The 23,592-nt window shown below is 33.2% G+C and overlaps 1 protein-coding gene across 4 annotated transcripts in view; it reads right to left on the reverse strand.

Annotated features, from left to right (window-relative positions):
- The window catches only part of LOC142233843 (low density lipoprotein receptor adapter protein 1), a 60,756-nt gene continuing 37,164 nt past the window's right edge, over nucleotides 1-23,592 (reverse strand). For 2 of the 4 annotated variants that reach the window (XM_075304907.1, XM_075304909.1), the window contains exons 2-3: nucleotides 5,171-5,398; nucleotides 1-4,772 (exon numbers count right to left, since the gene is read on the reverse strand). In XM_075304907.1, the coding sequence (XP_075161022.1) occupies nucleotides 4,269-4,772; nucleotides 5,171-5,233 (567 nt within the window). In that variant the 5' untranslated portion in view covers nucleotides 5,234-5,398 and the 3' untranslated portion in view covers nucleotides 1-4,268. Of the gene's footprint in view, nucleotides 4,773-5,170; nucleotides 5,399-19,471; nucleotides 19,762-19,806; nucleotides 19,971-23,592 lie in introns of those variants that run through there. The other 2 variants (XM_075304906.1, XM_075304908.1) reach the window with 2 other exon arrangements.

Below are 23,592 nucleotides of genomic sequence, written 5' to 3' on the forward strand. Positions count from 1 at the left end.
TTTGATGTACTAGCACAAAGTCATTTATTGTACATTCACTTACACACAAAAATAAATGTAGGTTGCTTTCAGTTCTAAAATTAATTACTCCATTATTTGCTAGTTCTCTAATTTAATTAAGAATTTTGTTCCAACAAAAAAAAAAAACTAATTGACTTGAAAGACTTCTGTAAAGTGTTCATGCAAAATTATTTTGAATAAATTTGAAGTATTAAAGTTTTTTTTTTGTTTTTCCATTAAGTTCACTATAACTATTTAAAGATATTTTTTTTTGTGTAAACTATAAATTTTTCGAACTTGTAAAATTGATAACGAAATAAAATAATTATAATTATTGAAGGAAACCTGTGATAACAATACTTAATTTTTTTTCAATTAATATTAAACAACACCCATAAATAAGAACAAATATTATTTTCCTTAACATTCGTTTTGTACACAAAGACATATTACAAAACATAAATAATTTGTTTTAATATTTTCTGCAATTTATTTTTGGTAGAAAATATAAGAAAATGGGTGAGATTTAGTTATATTTTTTTCTCTGTAATATATTATAAAAACAATTTTTTATTGTGTCTATAATTGAAACATTTTTGTTTATATGAAACTTATAACTATATTGTTGAGACATTAACCATATACAAAGGTATAAAATTTAACCACCTGAAATCACAATATTTAAATACTTTCAAAATTTTAACACCAAATGATATCATTCAGTATAGATACCAAGAGATTGTTTACAGGCAAGTAATATCACTACACAATTAAAACCAAAATAAATATTTAAAAATTTAAAACTTAAACTAAATACATGAGGTTAAATGTTCATAACAATGGACTTTAGCAATAGGTACTAGGGAAGATTCAAATGTGCACAAAATATTACGAATTTTGAAATTTAAAGAAAATTTTGAAATTTAAATTGATTTTAGAACAAAAACTTTGTTACATTTTCCCATCATAATTTAGCTACTTAGATTTTCATAGACCGGATTTCCACAATAATAGTGGCCCCCTTAAAGAAGTAGAAGTCTTATCTAAATCTTAATCGATCCTATCTAAATTCTGTCATTACAGTGAGTAGGACATGACTACAATATCGGCAAATCGGAAGAACATATGCGTGATTTATCTAAATATAAACCGAAGTGGATCAAATTCAACACACTTAAATAGAATAGGAATCTGATCCGATATTTTGCAAGTTTTTTTCCACAATCAATATGAAATATTTTTGAGACATAGTAAAACCCAAAGCCAAATTTGAGGACTGTGACTTCTACTTTGAGCAGAAAAATACAAAAACCTACAGACAGACAAACAGACGGCCATAGCTAAATCTACTCAGATAATAATTCTAAGATTATCGGAATGGTTTCTGGGCGTAACATACAAAGGCAAAACATGGTAAAGGGTTTAAGATACATTCTTCTGGAACGAAATAATAGACAAACAAATAACATAAATAATAACAATAGATGTTTGATAAATAAGACACAGTTTGAGGTTTCGTAGTAGAAGTATAATACACAGAAAAAAAATTCACGAAAAATTTTCCAATTAAAATTTTAATTGAGTTTTAAAAAATATTCAATTAAAAATTTAATTGAATCAACAAATTTTTTAATTGAAACAAAAATCAATCACATAAATTAATAGTATCAATTAATTTTTTAATTGGATCAATTAATTTTTTAATTGACCTTCAATTAATTTTTTAATTGATACTATCATTTCTGTGATTGAAGACATTTCAATTAAAAAATTAATTGGATCAACTAATTTCGTGATTGAATCAGAAAAAATTTTTTTTGTGTGTACAATTGTCGCCAAATTAGGATTTAAATAAAAATTCCTCACAAAACCCCCATACATTTCTGAGAAGTTTTTATTAAAAAAAATATAAAGAAATAGGCTCTGCGGTAGAATATCGGTAATAATTTAAAATTAAACAAGTAAAGAAAGTCTAAAATCGGGCGGGGCCGACTATATTATACCCTGCACCACTTTGTAGATCTAAATTTTCGATACCATATCACATCCGTCAAATGTGTTGGGGGCTATATATAAAGGTTTGTCCCAAATACATACATTTAAATATCACTCGATCTGGAAGAATTTGATAGACTTCTACAAAATCTATAGACTCAAAATTTAAGTCGGCTAATGCACTAGGGTGGAACACAATTTTAGTAAAAAAATATGGGAAACATTTAAATCTGAAGCAATTTTAAGGAAACTTCGCAAAAGTTTATTTATGATTTATCGCTCGATATATATGTATTAGAAGTTTAGGAAAATTAGAGTCATTTTTACAACTTTTCGACTAAGCAGTGGCGATTTTACAAGGAAAATGTTGGTATTTTGACAATTTTTGTCGAAATCAGAAAAACATATATATGGGAGCTATATCTAAATCTGAACCGATTTCAACCAAATATGGCGCGCATAGCAACAATGCTATTCTACTCTCTGTGCAAAATTTCAACTAAATCGGAGTTGAAAATTTACCTCTGTGGTCATATGAGTGTAAATCGGGCGAAAGCTATATATGGGTGATATATCCAAATCTGAACCGATTTCAACCAAATTTGGCACGCATAGTAACAAAGCTAATTCTACTCCCTATGCAAAATTTCAACTAAATCGGAGCAAAAAATTGGCCTCTGTGGGCAAATGAGTGTAAATCGGGCAAAAGCTATATATGGGAGATATATCTAAATCTGAACCGATTTCAACCAAATTTGGCACGCATAGTTACAATGCTAATTCTACTGCCTATGCAAAATTTCAACTAAATCGGATCAAAAAATTAGCCTCTGTGGGCAAATGAGTGTAAATCGGGCGAAAGCTATATATGGGAGCTGTATCTAAATCTGAACCGATTTGGCTGATATTTTCATAAAATATTCGGATGTACGGAATTTTAGGAAGATCGGTTGATATATACGCCAATTATGACCAGATCGGTGAAAAATATATATGGCAGCTATATCTAAATCTGAAAATCAATAGGGATCGTCCTTGAGCCGAAACAGGACCCTATACCAAATTTTAGGACAATCGGAATAAAACTGCGAGCTGTACTTTTCACACAAAAATACACCAACAGACCGACAGACGGACAGACAGACAGACGGACATCGCTAAATCGACTCAGAATTTAATTCTAAGCCGATCCGTATACTAAAACTTATTATACCCTGTACCACAGTAGTGGTGAAGGGTATAAAAATAAAAAAATATATATAATATTTATTGTAATATCAGCTAGCAAGGTGATATAAGACCAAGAATCCCGGCACCAGTAGACCGGTGATTGTCTTCCAAATGTTCAAAAAATTAAAATGGGAAATCGGTCACAAAGTATTTATGGACGAAAATTTATTTCTAAATAAATACTTATGTTAAGTAATAAAATTGGATGGATGGATTTATTGAAAGTGAACCATCTTTATCATTTCTATATTTATGGGATATATAAATAAATCCTGTGTCCGTTTCTAGTCCAAATGCTTTATTTATTTTTCATTATTGTAAGCTGGTCGAATTCCGAAGAAATTCCCCAAATTTATAAAAATTCCCCACTAATTCCTTAAGTCAGCAACTCAAAAGTTCCTTACTCATCCAAGGAAAATTATCCCCAAATTGGGGGAAAATTCCCAATACTGGCAACACTTTGTAATCTTGCGAAGATTTTTCCAAAATGTGTATAATTTACATTATTTCCGTTTCCAAAAGATGTATTTGCTACACAAAATTTTTCTCTTGGAACCTGTTTTGAATGCTCATATTCCTTCTCTGCTTCTACATCGTTTGTTAGAAATGGACCGACTAAAGTGGTGGTTGAGTTTATTTTCTTATTCAATTTGTTTTAATTAATTAAATTTTAATAAATTAAAACAAAAATTCATAAAGAAATTAGTATAACTATTATTTCCCAGTCGTCATTTTGACGCAGGATGACTGTCTAGGTTTAAAGAAAGTTTGTTTGTTTGGAAAATTTATAAAATCGAATAATTTCTACTACATTTTTTGCATTACACACAAACTTTCTTATAACGAAAAGCTAATGGTAAAAAATATTTCTTTGTCTAAAATTTTGTTTGGGAGTAAATAATTATTTTTTTTTTTTGCGTGTATGTGCTCTCCTATTACGTAAGTCCATATTATATCTAATTTACTACTTTCCATGCTGAAGCATGAATTACAACTTTAATTACAGAAATTATTTCCTACTTCTACATCTAAGTACATAGCTTCTATGCCTCTGTTTCATCTTCAATGCCTTCAGCCAACTCTTCAGGTGATCGTAAATCTATGGCAAATTTTTGCCTAGCAGGTGTAATTTTATCAGTTTCTTCACTCCCCGTCTCCTTAACACGCCGAGAATAGTCCTGGAAGGCAGCTGCTAAAGCGTACGTTAGCTTTCTAGCCATAGCACGACTATCACAGACAAAAGCATGCACCTCATACGGATGGACACAAGTGTCATCCTTGACAACAATCATGGCAAAGACACGGGTATAAACCAGATCTTGAACCCCGTAAGATATTGTATCGATGGCATAGCTCCAACTATTTAAGCTAGATTTAGGAGATATGATTTCTATGCTTACACCATCCGTCGACACTTTTAATTCGCAATGGGGTAAGGTTTTGTTGGGCGGGAGATTTTTGGCAATACCAACCATGAGATCGACAGGGCGGCGTGTATATTTAATGCCCCAAAGGCCTCGAGCAATTTCGGAGCCAATGTATTTGACCTGAAAAACAAGTGAAAGAGAATTACTATTAAATTTCAATTATGGCCACAATTAATGTCACATTTATGTAAAAACTTAAACAGAAGAGAATATAAAAAATTCACCGAATATTACTCTTGTGTATATCCGCTTTGCAAACGGATGTAAAAGAAAAATATGTAACGATAGTGTTTTCAAACTCCCTTTTGTTTGTAATGCAATGTCCAATGGGAGGAGAGTATCGAAGCATAACCAACCATCGCATCTATGGGCCAAATTATTTTCACATTAGTAAAAATGGATGGTTGGTGGCTATGACAATATTTACTCAGCATATAGAGTTTTTATTCAGTTCTTTTTTTTTTTGTCATGAATTTATGATTACCAGAACCTCAGTTCTGCATATGTAGTTTTGATACCTTGAATGTTAATGGCAGATCCTCAATAGCCACCTGGGAATCTAGATCTGTATTTGTGGCCATTTTCCTCTTTTTTGTTTGTTTTACTATTGCTGAATAATGGTAGTTAAGGTTTGCTGTTGTTTTTGTTCGGCTTAATTTTCCACTCTTAGTTTTTCAAATTGCCTGGTTTGTGCACCACACATTGGAGCAGAGTTCGAAGTTTATTTTGTGATGGTGTATATAGAGCTGAAATGATAAAAATAATTTTAATTTTAATAACTGTAGTTTGTGAAATTCCATGCTATGAGATTTAGATTCCATATGAACAATATATTTTCATTGACCATGTCCATTTGGGTATTGAAGCATGCTGAAATTAGAATTATGTTTCGTATAGTTATTTTTAGATAGATAATTTTGAGAAAATTTTCACATTTTTAAGAGTTTCTTTCCTCCCTGTTGAAGTTAATCCACAGAGGTCAACGAAAGTAGAGAATTATATTACTATTATATATTATAGTGATGGTGGTGAAAATGGATTCAATTTGGGAAGAATAATTCTCGTATGTAATGTCCAAATTCAATCATCTCACCCCGCCAGATCTCCTCTAATGAAACACTATGGAAACTTGCATTAACCAGCAAAGAAACATATGTCTTGTTAGGCTTGTGGAGATTGGTATCTTTTCACTAACTTAATAATTTCAATTCCTTAATCTTCCTGTCCAACAAGCTCGTATTAAATTTGTAACAATAAAAAATAAGTAAGTAATGTAGAAAGTCAGGCGGGGCCGACTATATCATACCCTAAACCACCCCTAATGAATTGGTAAACATAAGCATTTGTGGGCTATCTTTGGTAAAGCTTTGAGACATAAACCGCATTTCCATATTTAAGAACACTTAGTGGTACATTAGATAGGATCACGAAAAGAAGTTGATGCGGTCACCCCCCAGTTTTGTAGCATATTCGAAGACAATTTCAGAACACCAACACTTTTTTTCGTACACCCTACGACCCCCCGAAATACAATTTATTGTGCTGTGTCGTCATTTGAAGTCCGATCGAAAAGAAACGCATACCGTTGTTCGTGGTTGATCAGGGGCTATATTTCGTGCATTGGTCATTTTTGACTCCGACGTCAAATTTGATTTTTGATTTTTATACCCTCCACCATAGGATGGGGGGTATATTAACTTTGTCATTCCGTTTGTAACACATCGAAATATTGCTCTAAGACCCCATAAAGTATATATATTCTGGGTCGTGGTTCAATTCTGAGTCGATCTGAGCATGTCCGTCCGTCCGTCCGTCCGTCTGTTGAAATCACGCTAACTTCCGAACGAAACAAGCTATCGACTTGAAACTTGGCATAAGAAGTTGTTATTGATGTAGGTCGGATGGTATTGCAAATGGGCCATATCGGTCCACTTTTACGTAAAGCCCCCATATAAAAGGACCCCCAAAATTGGATTGCGAGGCCTCTAAGAGAAGCAAATTTCATCCGATCCGGCTGAAATTTGGTACATGGTGTTAGTATATGATGTAACAACCATGCAAAAATTGGTCCACATCGGTCCATAATTATATATAGCTCCCATATAAACCGATCCCCCGATTTGGCTTGCAGAGCCTCTAAGAGCAACAATTTTCATCCGATCCAGCTGAAATTTGGTACATGGTGTTAGTATATGGTCTCTAACAACCATGCATTGGTCCATATTGGTCCATATCGGTCCATAATTAAATATAGCCCCCATATAAACCGATCCCCCGATTTGGCTTGCGGAGCCTCTAAGAGAAGCAAAGAAATTTGGTACATGGTGTTAGTATATGGTCTCTAACAACCATGCAAAAATTTGTCTATATCGGTCCATAATTATATATAGCCCCCATATAAACCGATCACCAGATTTGACCTCCGGAGCCTCTTGGAAGACCAAAATTCATCTGATTCAGTTGAAATTTGGTATGTGATGTTAATATATGGCCTCAAACACCCATGCAAAAAGTGGTCGATATCGGTCCATAATTCTATATAGGCCCCATATAAACCGATCCCCAGATTTGACCTCCGGAGCACCTTGGAAGAGCAAAATTCTTCCTATTCGGTTGAAATTTGGTACGTGATGTTAGTATGGGGTATCCAAACACCATGCAGGAATTGGTTCCTATCAGTCCATAATAATATATAGCTCCCATATAAACCGATCCCCAGATTTGACCTCCGGTGCCTTTTGGAGAAGCAAAATTCATCCGATCTGGTTGAAATTTGGTACGTGGTGGTAGTATATGATATATAACAACCATGTGAGTTGAAATTTGTGGATGACAGTCTTTCGTAGAAGTTTCTACGCAATCCATGGTGGAGGGTACATAAGATTCGGCCTGGCCGAACTTACGGCCGTATATACTTGTTTTATTTCGCTTCCATGTCCATTGATGCCCATTTCTGATAACCATTATAAAGATCTTAACAAAATATGAAACTTTTGCTTTTGAAGTATTTACTTATATTCATAAACAAAAAAGTTACAGAGATTTTAAAAAGTCAATAGGTCACAAAAATATGGACAGACTTAAAAAATCATGTAGCGAAAGTGATTGTTAGAATTTTAAAACAGTAGGCTGTTTCAAAATTCTAAATATTTTTGTGACCTATTGACTTTTTAAAATCTCTTGTAACTTTTTTGTTTATGAATATAAGTAAATACTTCAAAAGCAAAAGTTTCATATTTTGTTAAGATCTTTATAATGGTTGTCAGAAATGGGCATCATAGGGGTATACGAAGCGAAATAAAAAAAAATTAAAAATCAAATTTGACGTCGAAGTCAAAAATGACCAATGCACGAAATATAGCCCCTGATTAACCACGAACAACGATATGCGTTTCTTTTCGATCGGACTTCAAATGACGACACAGCACAATAAATTATATTTCGGGGGGTCGTAGGGTGCACGGAAAAAACGTTTTGGTGTTCGAAAATTGTCTTCGAATATGCTACAAAACTGGGGGGTGACCGCATCAATTTTTTTTCCTTTAGGCCGTGACCCTATCTAGGGTGCATGTTTAAATCGCTCAATTAGTGTGGGTAATAAATCCAAATTTGTAAAAATTGGGCAATATTGGGCAATATTGTTAAGTAAGAACTACATGTAAGTCTAAATACGATCGGCTAGTACATCAAAATTTGAAATTTGAGTAGCATTGGTTAATAAATAAGAGTATTATGGCCAAATTTGGCAAACTCGAGCGATGCATCGATGCCCTCATTCCAGAGTACGCTAAGTCGACTTAGCATGTTTTGATGGAGTTCGCTGTTTTTTATTGGGGTTGATGTGAATTGCTGTCAAAAGTTCCAATTTATTGGACAATTCTATCAAAAGTTATGGTTAATATTGTACTTAGCCTGTGACTAATGTTTTAAAAAATGTTTAAAAAAAATGTCCAATCCAAAAAGGGCAAAAAGCTTTGTTCGGTCTAAAGTGGTCTAAGTTATTTTTAGCCATGTTCTATTATCACTATTTTGAGTTCGTACATACTAAAAGAAAATTATAAAAAAAAATGATTTTAAGACCGAAAAAAGGGAATTTCTATCTTATACGGGTTTTGAGAAATTTCAACAAACAAAACTTTGAACTTGTTTCCTGTAAAATTCACTTTTTAGACTTAGCGCACTTTGGAATGCAGACATTGATATATGGGAGCTATATCGAAGTCTGCACCAATTTGAATAATACACAAATAGAAAAAGTTTCGTTATATTAACGAAATGTGTCGTTAAAAGTCAGCCAACGAAACAAATTCGTTAGTACAACGAAATTTTACGTTATTATAACGAATTTTCTGTCAATCAACGTAACTTTCCGTACTATTAACGAATATTTTCATTGTATTAATGAAAATGTTTCGTTATATCAATGACAATTTTTCGTTGGTTGACTTTTAATGAAATTTTCTTTGTGTGTATCTTGCAAGTTTGATTGATACCACAGAAGGTTACCTTGTGCAGAATTTGAGTAAGATCGGTTAATAAATGAGGCCACTATCGTAAACAGTAAGGTTATTAGTGGCAAATTTTTGAAAAAAAGGGGGATACATATATGTAGGAGTTATATCTAAATATGAACCGATTTCCATTATTTCTTGCACATATAGTTAGTACTACAGAATATTATAGTATGTCAACTTTGAGTAAGATCGGTTGATAAATAAGAGTTATATTTGGGAAAATTTGGGAAAATCGGGAGATTCATATATATATGGGAGCTATAGCTAAATCTGAACCGATTTGGATGCCAAATTTGATTAAGATCGAATAATAAATAAGGCTATTTTGGGCAAACATAAGGTTATTACGAGGAAATTTTTGAAAATCGAGCCACACATGTATATGGGAGCTATATCTAAATCTGAAGCGATTTTGATGACATTCGGCAGGTTTGGTTGATATCACAGAACGTTATGGTTTGCAAAAATAGAAACGTGTTTGCTAGTAAGAGTTATTCGAAGTGTACTGCAATAATATCACGTAAAAATTAAAATGAAAAAGTTATCGCGCGATGTGGAGGACAATAGGGCGGAGGACGCGGAAAATAGCCAAGGAACTAAATATAAGTCAGTCTGTGGTCATTCGCGTCCAAAAAAGACGAAATACTACTCCCAAAAAGCAAACCAGAGGCCGCCGAAAACTATTGACCGAAGCGGACGCTCGCCTTATGATGGCAGAAATGAGGCAGAACAAGTCCGTAACGCCGAAAAATACTATTGTATCTTAAGCAAGTTAGTGAATGAACAGCAAGACGAGTGCTCCACAACATTGGTTATGTTCCAGGTCAGATGAATCAAAATTTAACCGTTTCCAATCGGACGGTAAACAATAGTGCTGGCGTCGTCCTGGTGATACCATTCAACGCCACCATGTTAAGTATACTGTGAAGCATGGTGGTGGAAGCATCATGGTTTGGGGCTGCTTCACTTCGTGGCACATTGGGCCATTGCAGAAAATTGATGGTATAATAAAAGGAAGACTACCTCGCCATTTTGCAGACTCATCTTCCCGATTTTGTTGACAAGAGCGCCTATCCTGAAGATGAAGTCGTATTTCAACAAGATGGTGATCCGAAGCATAGTACAAAACTAGTGAAAAAAGTGAGCAAAAATTTCAAGTGATGAATTGGCCAGCGCATAGCCCCGAACTCAACCCGATTGAGAATTTATGGTCAATCGTGGGAAGACGGCTGGGATTGTACAAATCAGCTCCATCAAAATTAGAAGTCATGTGGGAACGAGTGCAGCTTGAGTGGAAGAATAAACCAGATAAAATTATACAAGAGTTGGTTGAAAGTATGCCCAAACGTATAAATATGGTATTAAAAAAAGGGTTGTGGACCAAGTACTTTATGTTTATTTATCTCTATGAATTTTTTACTTGTTTTGAGTTGTTTGTTCTTTTTTTTAATTGAAGAAGGAATAAGGGAAAAATAAAATTAATTTGAGTTTCTTTATTACTGCTTATTTTATTCGTTTAGAAATGAAAAAAAAAATAATTATGTAATCATTTCTGCACGCCACTGTATACAAGGATGAAAAAGACTGTTTTTCATATGTTTGGCTATAAACATTATATGTTTGGAACACAAATTTTTAAACACAATATTTTTGAGTGCAAGCATATAATGTTCATAAACTAGCATAACATGTTTGGGACATATATGTTAATATGTTAGAACATATTATGTTTGGGACATAAAATGTTTGTAAATATAATATGCTTGGATGCAAACATATATTAATTTAGAAATAGCCTATAAACATATATGTGTTTAGTAGTTTGGAGCGCTATTTAACTGGGAGCGATATTGAATTAAGTTGGTGGTTGTTGCTTGTTATTACAAAATTAACATTTTATTTTTCCTTGGGTAATTGATCAGCTACTTCTTTGATCCTTACAAACTGTGTGGTCCGCTGTTCGAATCCCCGTCCGGCAAAAGGTAAAATTAAAATAAAAAAAAAAATCATAAAATTTAATAATTTCTTCTACAATGTTTGTATTACAGAAAAAGGTGCTAAGAACTAAAAATTCTCGTGGAAGTGAGAAAGATGTCGGGGAATATACAATTGGGCAGAAACAAAATTTTGAACATTCAGGTCGAAAACCTATGTTGTTAGCATCTATATTACCTGTTTATTTTCATAATTCATTATGATTGTAAATATATAAATAAATAAATATAATTTTGAGCACAATATTGTTTGGGAGAATTTTTTTTAAGCATATAATATTTTTGGGTGCAAAATGCTTCCAAACATATTATATGGTCACATAATAACATATTGTTTTTTGGAAGACAACATTATTGAATTTGGATGCAAAAATACAAAATGTTTGGAACTTAGACTACCCAAACATATATTGTTTAGACCAATATGCTTTCAAACATATTATATATTGGTAGAGATCAAACATATAAATGTTTGGGCAATACCCAAAAATATATATGCTTGAAGCAAAATATGTTTGGGAGTATATGTTACAGAAGCGATTTTTTGTGAGGGTGTATATGTGAGCTATATCTAAATATGAACCGAATGAAATTTTGCACATTTAAAGAATGATAAGCTATATGTTACTTTGTGCAAAATTTAACGACAATCGATTAGAAAAGAAGCGCAATGTCACCCCATTAGTCGAAAACTGGCGATACATATATATGGGGGCTATACCTAAATTTGATCCGATAGCGTTCGTCCTTGTGTCAAAAAAAAAACACTCTGTACTAAATTTCATCGAAATCGGTTAATAAATGCGACCAGAATCCAACATCGATTGGACATTTTGCAGTACCAACAAGCAAAATGTGATATATAATACATAGTTACCATGACGGTATTTGCATACGATTATACAAATGATAGTGTTCAAATCATTTCCAATATTAATAAATATGAAACACAGTATTTTCCAAAAGTTTATGAGTATATATAAACAAAAATCGAGGAATTTTTATACCCACCACCATAGGATGGGGGGTATATTAACTTTGTCATTCCGTTTGTAACACATCGAGATATTGCTCTAAGACCCCATAAAGTATATATATTCTGGGTCGTGGTGAAATTCTGAGTCGATCTGAGCATGTCCGTCCGTCCGTCTGTTGAAATCACGCTAACTTCCGAACGAAACGAGCTATCGACTCTTGGCACAAGTAGTTATTATTGATGTAGGTCAGATGGTATTGCAAATGGGCCATATCGGTCCACTTTTACGTATAGCCCCCATACAGACGGACCTCCAAATTTGGCTTGCAGACCCTCTAAGAGAAGCAAATTTCATCCGATCCGGCTGAAATTTGGTATATGGTGTTAGTATATCGTCTCTAACAACCATGCAAAAATTGGTCCACATCGGTCCATAATTATATATAGCCCCCATATAAACCGATCCCCCGATTTGGCATTCGGAGCCTCTAAGAGAAGCAAATTTCATCCGATCCGGCTGAAATTTGGTACATTGTGTTAGTATATGGTCTTTAACAACCATACAAGAATTGGTTCATATAGGTCCATAATTATATATAGCCCCCATATAAACCGATCCCCAGATTTGGCTTGCGGAGCCTCTAAGAGAAGCAAATTTCATCCTATCCGGCTGAAATTTGGTACATGGTGTTAGTATATGGTCTCTAATGACCATGCAAAAATTGGTCCACATCGGTGCATAATTATATATAGCTCCATATAAACCGATCGCCAGATTTGGTACGTGGTACGTGGTGTTAATATATGGCCTCAAACACCCATGCAAAATTGGTCGAAATCGGTCCATAATTATGTATAGCCCCCATATAAACCGATCCCCAGTTTTGACCTCCGGAGCCCCTTGGAAGAGCAAAATTCATCGGATTCGGTTGAAATTTGGTACGTGATGTTAGTATATGATATCCAACAACCATGCAGGAATTGGTTCATATCAGTCCATAATTATATATAGCCCCCATATAAACCGATCCCGAGATTTGGTTTTGGAGCCTCTTGGAGGAGTAAATTTCCTCCGAGTCAGTTGAAATTTGGTACATTGTGCTAGTATATGGCCGTTAACAACCATGCCTAACTAGGTCCATATCGGTGTATAGTTATATATAGCCCTCAGATAAATCGATCCCGAATCACACAAAAATTGGTCCATATCAAGATCATAATTGTATATAGCCCCCATATAAGCGACCCCCATATTTCAATTCTGGCTCCATACGTACCGTGCAAAAGTCCATATCGATTCGTAATTATTTGTAGACATACATACCTTTTTGTCTAATATATACCACGTGTGGACTAACTCACAATTTAGAAAACGATTTAAGATACCACAACCCAAGTAATTCGATTGTGTATAACAGTCTTTCGTAGAAGTTTCTACGCAATCCATGGTGGAGGGTACATAAGATTCGGCCTGGCCGAACTTACGGCCGTTTATACTTGTTTAATTATAAAGAACTCAATGTTAATAGAATTTCTCTGCATGGTGGTGAATATTTAAGGTTTAACGCCGAGCCGAACTTAACTCTGCTCTTACTTGTTTTAATCGAGCTATTCACTTATTTATTGTAGTTTTTATACCCTCCACCACACGATGGTGGGTATATTACCTTTGCCATTCCGTTTGTACCCCATCGAAATAGTGCTCTAAGACCCCACAAAGTATATATATTCTGGGTCATGGTGAAATTCTGAGTCGATCTAAACATGTCCGTCCCTCCGTCTGTTGAAATCACACTAATTCCGAACTAAACAAGCTATCGACGTGAAACTTGGCATAAGTAGTTGTTATTAATGTAGATCGGATGGTATTGCAAATGGATCATATGGGACTTCTTTTGAGTATAGCTCCCATATAAACCGACCCTCAGATTTGGCTTGGGCAGCCTTTTAGAGAAGCAAATTTCATCCGATCCGGTTGAAATTTGGTACGTGGTGTTAGTATATCGTCTCTAAGAACCATACAAAAATTGGTCCATATCGGTCCAGTATTATATATAGCCCCCATATAAACCGATCCCCAGATTTGGTTTTGGAACCTCTTGGAGGAGCAAATTTCATCCGATTCAGTTGAGATTTGGTACAATGTGCTAGTTTATGGCCGCTAACAACCATACCTAACTAGGTCCATATCGGCCTATAGTTATATATAACTCTCAGATAAACCGATGCCCAATCACACAAAAATTGGTCCATATCGGTTCATAATTGTATATAGCCCTCATATAAATCGATCACCATATTTCAATTCTGGCTCTCTAATTACCATGCAAAAGTTCATATCCGTTCATAATTATATATGGACCTCCCTATATATTGCTGTCAAGAACTGAATTATATACGTATTTAATCTGTTTTTATACCCACCACCATAGAATGGTGACGGGGTATAATAAGTTTGTCATTCCGTTTGTAACACATCGAAATATCGATTTCCGTCTATATAAAGTATACATATTCTTGATCAGGGAGAAATTCTAAGACGATATAACGATGTCCGTCTGTCCGTCTGTCTGTCTGTCTGTCTGTCTGTCTGTCTGTCTGTTGTAATCACGCTACAGTCTTCAATAATGAAGCAATCGTGCTGAAATTTTGCACAAACTCGTCTTTTGTCTGCAGGCAGGTCAAGTTCGAAGATGTGCTATATCGGTCCAGGTTTTGATATAGTCCCCATATAAACAGACCTCCCGATTTGGGGTCTTGGGCTTATAGAAATCGTAGTTTTTATCCAATTTGCCTGAAATTTGAAATCTAGAGGTATTTTATGACCATAAAGAGGTGTGCCAAAAATGGTGAGTATCGGTCCATATTTTGGTATAGCCCCCATATAGACCGATGTCCCGATTTTACTTCTTGGGCTTATAGAAACCGCAGTTTTTATCCAATTTATCTGAATTTGGAAATCAAAAGGTACTTTAGAACCGTAAAGAGGTGTGCCAAAAATGGTGTGCATCGGTCCATGTTTTGGTATGGTGCCCATATAAACCGACCTCCCGATTTGGGGTCTTGGGCTTATAGAAACCGTAGTTTATATCCAATTTGCTTGAAATTGGAAATCTAGATGTATTTTAGGACCATAAATAGGTGTGGCGAAAATGATGAGTATCGGTCCATATTTTGGTATAGCCCCCATATAAACCGATTTCCCGATTTTACTTAATGGGCTTCTAGAATCCAAAGTTTTTATCCAATTTGCCTGAAATTGGAAATCTAGAGGTATTTTCGGGCCATAAAGAGGTGTGCCGAAAACGGTGAGTATCGGTCCATATTTTAATATAGCCCCCATAAGAACGATTTCCAGATTTAACTCCTTGGGTTTCTAGAAACCGTAGTTTTTATCTGATTTGTCTGAAATTCTAAATATTCTGGTATTTGAGGCTCACAAAAACGTGTATCGAATTAAGTTTTTATCGGTCCATTTGGTAATGCCTCCATATAGACCGACTTCACTTCTTGAGGGTGTAGAAGGCCAACTGATCATGAAAATTGCTTGAAACTCAATGTAAAATTTCCAAATTTTACTTCTCGGGTGAAAATCTACAGATTTAAGATTTCAAATCAAGACGTTATTTTATAATTTTCTTGTACACTTACAGGCAGGGATCCGGAGCGGTCCATTTTTTTCGCTCCGCTCCGCTCCCGCTCCGGAGAAAAATAAATCGCTCCGCTCCACGCTCCGCTCCGAGAAAAAAAAATCGCTCCGCTCCGCTCCTCTTCGAGAAAATTATAGTACAAACATTGTATTATTTGTTCAATTGAGTTTTATTTTATGGGGGCACAGCGTGACCCCATTTGTCGAAATCGGGCGATTCATATATATGGGAGCTATATCTAAATTTGATCCTATTTCTTCCAAATTCAATAGCGTTCGTCCTTGCGTCCAAAAAACTCCCTGTAGCAAATTTCATCGAAATCGATTAATAATTGCGACCGGAATCCTGTGAACAACAAATACATGGACAGACGGACGGACACCAAGCGCTAGATCGACTCAGGAGGTGATTCTGAGTCGATCGGTATATATTTTATGGGGTCTAAAATTAATATTTCTGGTAGGCACATTTTTTGGCAGATCAAACTTATTATACACTAACCATTATGTGGTTTAGGGTATAATGACTTTAAAACAATGTGTTGAAACATTTTATTAATTTTGAAGATTTTTTCAGAAATATTAAAGCCATTTTGACTTCATTAAAACGAAATTTTCATTCATGTTAGGATACACATTTTTATGTCGAATCACTTAGCTATAAGGACAAACAGCCTTATTTGAAAAGTTTAGAGACTTTTAGACAAGGAAAAAACTTTATTTCAGAGAAATACGTCTTGTATTCTAAGCAAAATTCGTATTCGTATTTTAAGCATGTGAAATATTTGGCCTCCCGACAATATTCTTTGCGGTGCACCATGTACTATTTAATGTGTGATAGAAACCAAATTTATGAAAATGGACCAAAATGGACCAAATTCTGTTTGGTCCGACCATCGGACCAAATTTAAAAATTAGAAATCTTTTGGACCAATTTTGGTCCGATCGGACCAAAACGGCAACGCTGATTGGAATTGAAAGTCTATACACAGAGTAGAAGTAACTACTCTCCGAAAGTTTCTTTTTTTTGTTTTGCAACAGACGTAGAGAAGAGGTTTTGTTATATTTATAATGTGTGTGTGTATGTTTATGTTTGCAACAACCTCCATCGAAATCAGTCCGTGGTATACCTACGAATATTCTTACTCAGATCTAGTGTTACTTAATTTCGCTTTTTTCCCCTTTATTGTAAAAATACATTTTCGAACAGCGTTTTTAAGAAATGTTCGTTCTCAAAAAAGTAGTTAACATGCAATAATACAAATGAAGTCATTAGTTTTCAATGTGAGAAAATATTAAAATAAATGTATATGCGCACATTTTTCAACCAAAATTGAAACTATCCATAATTTTAATTAAATTTTCGAGAACTAATATCAGAAATAAGAGAATGCTAGGATATAGTACAATAGTAAAGCAAATATGAATGTCCTTACTCTGAAAAAAAGCATGTCCGGTTCCAAAGATTTTGTCTTTACTTTAACAGTTTGGGTATTAATTCCGAGCCAAAGAAGCGGAGAATACAAGTAAGGATACTTTAAAGACGCAATTATCTTTTAAATTTGGGGGTTATGTACTTGCTTCTAGGATGCAAATGTTAATTTTTCATTTTTTTAGATGTTTTCGTCAGTTGTTATCAAAATCCTTTAAAAACGAGTTAACGACAATTTTATTTTCCATATTAAGACTCGACTTCCAGTAGAAATTATGCTATGTTTCAAGTAAAAAGCGTCTTTAAAATAAAGTGTTGAAAAACATGTCTTATTTTTTAACGATTTTTTGCTTTGTAGGCAAGATGCAAAAAGGAAACAAATTAAAAGACAATTTTATTAATTTTAAAGAATTTTTCTTAATTATTAAAGTCACGTTGACCTTACCTCAAAAATTTTATCTTTCATGTTATGATACACATTTTTAAGTAAAATCACTTAATTATAAGGACAATTACAACTTCATTCAAAAGTTTATTGACTTTTGGACAAGGAAAAAAACTTTATTTTAGAGAAATGCGTCTTCCATGTTAAGCAAAGTTTGCATTCTTATTTTAAGGACATGAAATCTTTGACTTCACGACAATATTTTTTTCAGTGTAGAAAACTAAAAAATTAAATATAAATAAGATCGTTTAATTGCATTTATTTGACGTTCATTACAAACATCTTTGTAGTAATACGGGATGAAATTGATCGAAAGTACTGTTGTTACTTTTACAACACATACTAGAGATATATTTTGACATTTGCCGTTTTTGAAAACAAATACTAAAAAAACACATTGTGTTTTCCCCAATGTCTAATCAATCGGTTCAGATTTAACTATAGCTCTCATATACATACATGTATCGCCCGATTTTTGGCCATAAACCCTTATTTATCAACCGATCTTACTCAAATTTGGCTTACTATAATCTTCTATAGTACTGACTATATGTGCAATGTATCATCTAAATCGGTTCAGATATAGATATAGCTCCAATATATATGTAGCGCCCAATTTGCAAAAACTTGCCCCTTATTACCTTATTTTTTTACCGTAGTGGCCTCATTTATAAACCGATTTTACTCAAATTTAGCACAAGGTAATCTCCTGTAATATCAACAAATCCTGCGAAATATAATCCAAATCGGTTCAGATTTAGATATAGCTCCCATATATATGTATCGCCCGTTTTTGAAAAAATACCCCTTACAAATTTATTTCTGACCATAATAGCCTTATTTAGTACCCGATCTTACTCTAAGATCGTATTAAGACTTACATGTATCTATTACATACATCTTTTGCCCAATGTTTAGAAATTTGTATTTATTACCCACATTAATTGAGCGATTTCCTCTTTTTAAATAATGGACTCAATATTAGTGGCATACTAACTCTGTACGAGTAGGTTCAGGATCAACTATAGCTCCTAATATCAGACATTTCTGTTCAGATTGTGATAAAACTCTCATGTACCCCTTAATGTTCTTAAATGTGGTAATGCGGGTTTCCCCCAAACCTATACCATTGATACCCCACAAACAATGTTTACTAATTCAGTAAGGGTGGTTATATAATCGGCCCCGCCCGACTTTCTGCTTTACTCATTTGTTTTTTTTTTTAATTCAGAGACTACTGCTAAAAGCCATACTTTTCACAGAATATTTCTCAGGATAAGATACTCCTTTTTTGATAGTTTTCACGAATAACCCGAAATTTAACTGATAGATTTAATAGATTTATTTATTTTATTGCACTTTAATTTTTAAGTATCGCTGAGAATAGGAAATTAAATTTATTGCTTTTACAATCATTCACACTTTTATTGCAGTCGAGTAAATGGAGTTTCTTATTTATAAGAAACTTGCGCGCATTTTAACCCACTGAAGAAATATATGTTTGTTTTTGCATTTTACTTGACAACTTTCAAAAAAATTACTCATATGGTTTCAACGCGGTTACACATTCCATTATTTTTATACTAGAAAAAGTAACAAATTTTAGCTCCTTTGCGATTGTTTGTTAGCAAGTTGTTTGGTTCACTTTCAAGTACATATATTATTTTTGATTCTTATATTTCCAGCTAATTAAAGCAAAGAAAAAATTCCCAAAATTGTTTAAAACAATTTCTGTTTTGTTTTTGTTTACTTGCTTATCGCCAAAACCAAGCTCATCAACACAATGTAAACAATTCCCCAGAAACTCACTCGGTCCATCCGAAATCACAAACACCATAACATCAGCTGTGTTATTGTTTCTCTCAATTGGGGTTTGTTTTGAATCGCACTGTTTTGCATCGAAATCGCGGAGATAATTTAGTCTTATTGTGCGCATGTGCAGCTCCCCTATAGTTCGATGGCTTTGAGTAAAAACAGGGCCACGTTCAAGGTGTCTTTAAATTCGGTTATTTCACTAAGGCGAGACACGACCGAGACGAATGACTGAATCATCATAACAAGAGCTAATTCACAATTACGAACCGGCCAGTGTGATACAGATATCCAAAGATATAATAAATAACGAAATAATGTATGGTACATACATTTCTCTTCACATTTATTGTTGTTGTCGATGGTATTGTTTGGTTGTTGGTGCTCTAGTAGCTTACCGCAACGCACATTTTGTTCAGTTGGTTGGTTAGTTTAGCAGTTCGGACTGACTCGGATGTATATTTTTTTTGTTTGGCATATGTATGTCTTGCCTTCTCTACTGCACTTTTCAGACTAAAATCCAAACATAGTCATCGGATAAAACACACAATTCATTCTATAACTGTGATCATTGCCACTAACCATGTTGGTGAATGACTACGATGATGTAGACGTCGACTACGTTTTGCTGCGCGATCATTGTAATGATAATTATTTAGTTCCAGTCGGAACTAAAACACATCAAAAAAAACATCAGATAAAATCGTAATAGAAAAATAAACTAAAAACAAAAACCAACAATACAGTAGAGTATATAATTACGTATTTCTCTCTCTCTCTCTCTCTCTCTTTGGGAGACGGTCAAACTGTGACATACAATAAATAATGTAGAACTTTAGCAATACTCTGGGAAAAGTATTACCTCGAAAACGAAATAAGATATAAATGAAGAACGCCCAAGAACGGCTGAACTCGGTCAGTAGAGACACACAGTGGTGTAGAATGATTTAATTTATATGTGGTATATGTATATTAGAGATTATGAATTTAATATTATCAACACGGACGAAAAAGTGTGCTTCTATACTCTCCACCATACACGCAAAGAAAAAAGAACGTTAGGAAAACTAATATGACAAAAGTTGTTCGTTTGTTAGAGCTTTTTTTGAATTTCTTGCAAATGTTCAAAATTGTATCTTAAACTATCTTATCTTAAATATCTTAAAACTTTTTAACATCGTCTTCTAAATTGTACTCGTAAGTTAGTTATAGACAAAAGTTTCTATAGAAATAAAATTTTGACAAAATTTTCTATAGAAATAAAATTTTGACAAAATTTTCGATAGCAATAAAATTTGACACAATTTTCTATAGCAATAAAATTTGACAAAATTTTCTATAGAAATGAAATTTGGACAAAATTTTCTATAGAAATAAAATCTTGACAAAATTTTGTATACGAGTAGTAATAAAATTTTGACAAAAATTTTTATAGAAATAAAACTTTGACAAAATTTTCAATAGAAATAAAACCTTGACAACATTTTGTATAGTAATAACATTTTGACAAAATTTTCTATACTACTAAAATTTATATAATTATTATGTAGCCCCCATATAAACCGACCCCCAGATTTGGCTTGCAGAGCCTCTTGGAGGAGCAAAATTCACACCATCCGGTTGAAATTTGGTACGTGGTGTTAGTATATGGTCTCTAACAACAATGGAAAAATTGGTCCATACCGGTCTTAATTATATATAACCCCAATTTAAACCGATCCCCGGATTTGACCTCCGAAGCTCATTCGATCCGTTTGAAATTTGGTACGTGGTGAAATTTGGTACATTGCGCTAGTATATGGCCGCTAACAACCATGCCAAAATTGGTCCATATCGGTCTATAGCTATATAGCCGATCCCCAAAAATAATCTACCAAAACTTAATTTCTATAGAAAATTTTGTCAAAATGTTATTACTATAGAAAATTTTGTCAACATTTTATAACTATACAAAATTTTGTCAAGAATTTATTTCTATAGAAAATTTTGTCAAAATTTTATTTCTGTAGAAATTTTGTCAAACTGATTATATACGTATTTAGTATGGACTAACTTACAATTGAAAAGACGGTGTTAAGAAGTTTTAATACCTTGCCAACGGCAAGTGTTACCGCAACCCAAGTAATTCGATTGTGGATGACAGTCTTTAGTACAAGTTTCTATGCAATCCATGGTGGAGGCTACATAAGATTCGGCATGGCCGAACTTACGGCTGTATACGAGTATACTTGTCATATCTAATAACATTGTGATTACAACCATCAAAAACATAATTGTACCAATTAATTTCGTGATTGAATCAGAAAAATTTGCTCACCTTCGTATGTTTTTGGAGTAAGGCAAATTTTCATTAAAGTAGCGAACAGACAGACATGGCTAGATCGTGTTAGAATTTCACTACGACCAAAAATATATATGGGGTCTGAGACCAATATTCCATCAGCATAATAAGAAGTGGGCGTATCTTTTGTCAAAAATTTCGTTCCGAAAGAAAATATTTTTTCTTTGGGTGTACCTGTATATCCGCAGCAGACTATCTATGATTCAATTAAGTAGTTCAATAGAACAATATTTATTGATTTTTAAGACAAAGAAATGTTTTATCAATAGATAAGAGTTGTAGATAATTCCCATAAATCAGGCGCAATATTGGATTAGCATTCATCGTATGATATTCTATGTTCAATTCCAATAATCATGTTTTTCGTGATGGTGTCAGTTGCTCAAAGAGATCCTAAATTCCCATGGTAGTAACAATAGATGAAATTAGATTATCAATTTTCCAACCAAGAATAAGATGATTATTCTCCCCTAGCGTTGTTCTTAAATGATTCGCTTCAATTCTTTAATAAATAATTAATTGTTATTGTTTAATCGTTATTGTTTTGATTTCAGCTTAAAACCATGCGTTGACTAAACTACACACAAAAAATTTTTTTTCTGATTCAATCACCAAATTAATTGATCCAATTAAATTTTTAATTGAAATGTCTTCAATCACGAAAATGATAGTATCAATCACAGTTTTAATTGGGCATAGAAAAAATTCTTGATTAAAAAATTAATTGATTTTTTTCAGCAAATTTCAATTAATTTTTTAATTGATTCAATCAAAATTTTAATAGATGTTGATTGTAAAACTTAATTAATTTATTAATTAAAAAAGGTAACTATTTTTAATTACTTTCTGAATTGGCTTTGAGTTTTTATTTGGATTAACAAATGGTTGTTTGAAATACATTTTTAATTAAAAATTTAAAAAAAAATCAGCACTTTTTTTAACTGAATTAGTCTTTCGAATTTGATTAAAAAGTTAATTGTATCAATTAATTTTTTAATTAAAAATTTTAAAATTTTCAATCATTGACTTAATTAACTTAATGTTTCTATCATGATTAAAAAGTTAATTGTATCAATTAATTTATTAATTGAAAAAAATTTCAACTTCAATTAACTTTTTAATTGGAAATATTTTGGTGATATTTTTTTCTGTGTACAAGAGTAGCTTAACCTACAGAGGAAAAGTATGCTGTCAAATTGATTTGGGTAAAGCCTACACGCAGAGAAGAAACATGATTGTCACAATCATATTCGAAGAGCAAAATAATATGATAGGAGCTATTTTTGCGGCGACCATGTAACATTTTCACCTGCAACCATGTTGGCTCAGTGAACATGGTTCTAAGAAAAATAAAATTTTCCTCATCTAAAATGTTATTATATTGATAAAAAGAATTTTGTTTGAATCAAAATACAATGGTCACGATCTAAAATGTTACGGTATTCGTCAAACATGTTTTTCTTCCAGTTACAAGAACATGGTCACAACCTAAAATGATTTGATCTTTATGAAAAAACGTTTTTCGTCGTCGAAAAGAGGACGCCACTTGAGAAAAGAAAACACAAAATTAACTTTATTTATTTGTTTTTATTTATTTATAAACTAATTCATTGTTTATTTGTATTTATAATGTCGTGCAAGCAAACATCATATATTTTTACACACTCTATTTTGGTACAATTTCAACAATAAGTAATCATTCCATATTTACTTCTTGCCCATCAAAAGTACAAACACAAACATCATGTAACTGCAAATAAAAATAAATTATACCATA

This window comes from Haematobia irritans, chromosome 4 (genome assembly GCF_050003625.1).
Source record: "Haematobia irritans isolate KBUSLIRL chromosome 4, ASM5000362v1, whole genome shotgun sequence".
Lineage (NCBI taxonomy): Eukaryota > Metazoa > Arthropoda > Insecta > Diptera > Muscidae > Haematobia > Haematobia irritans.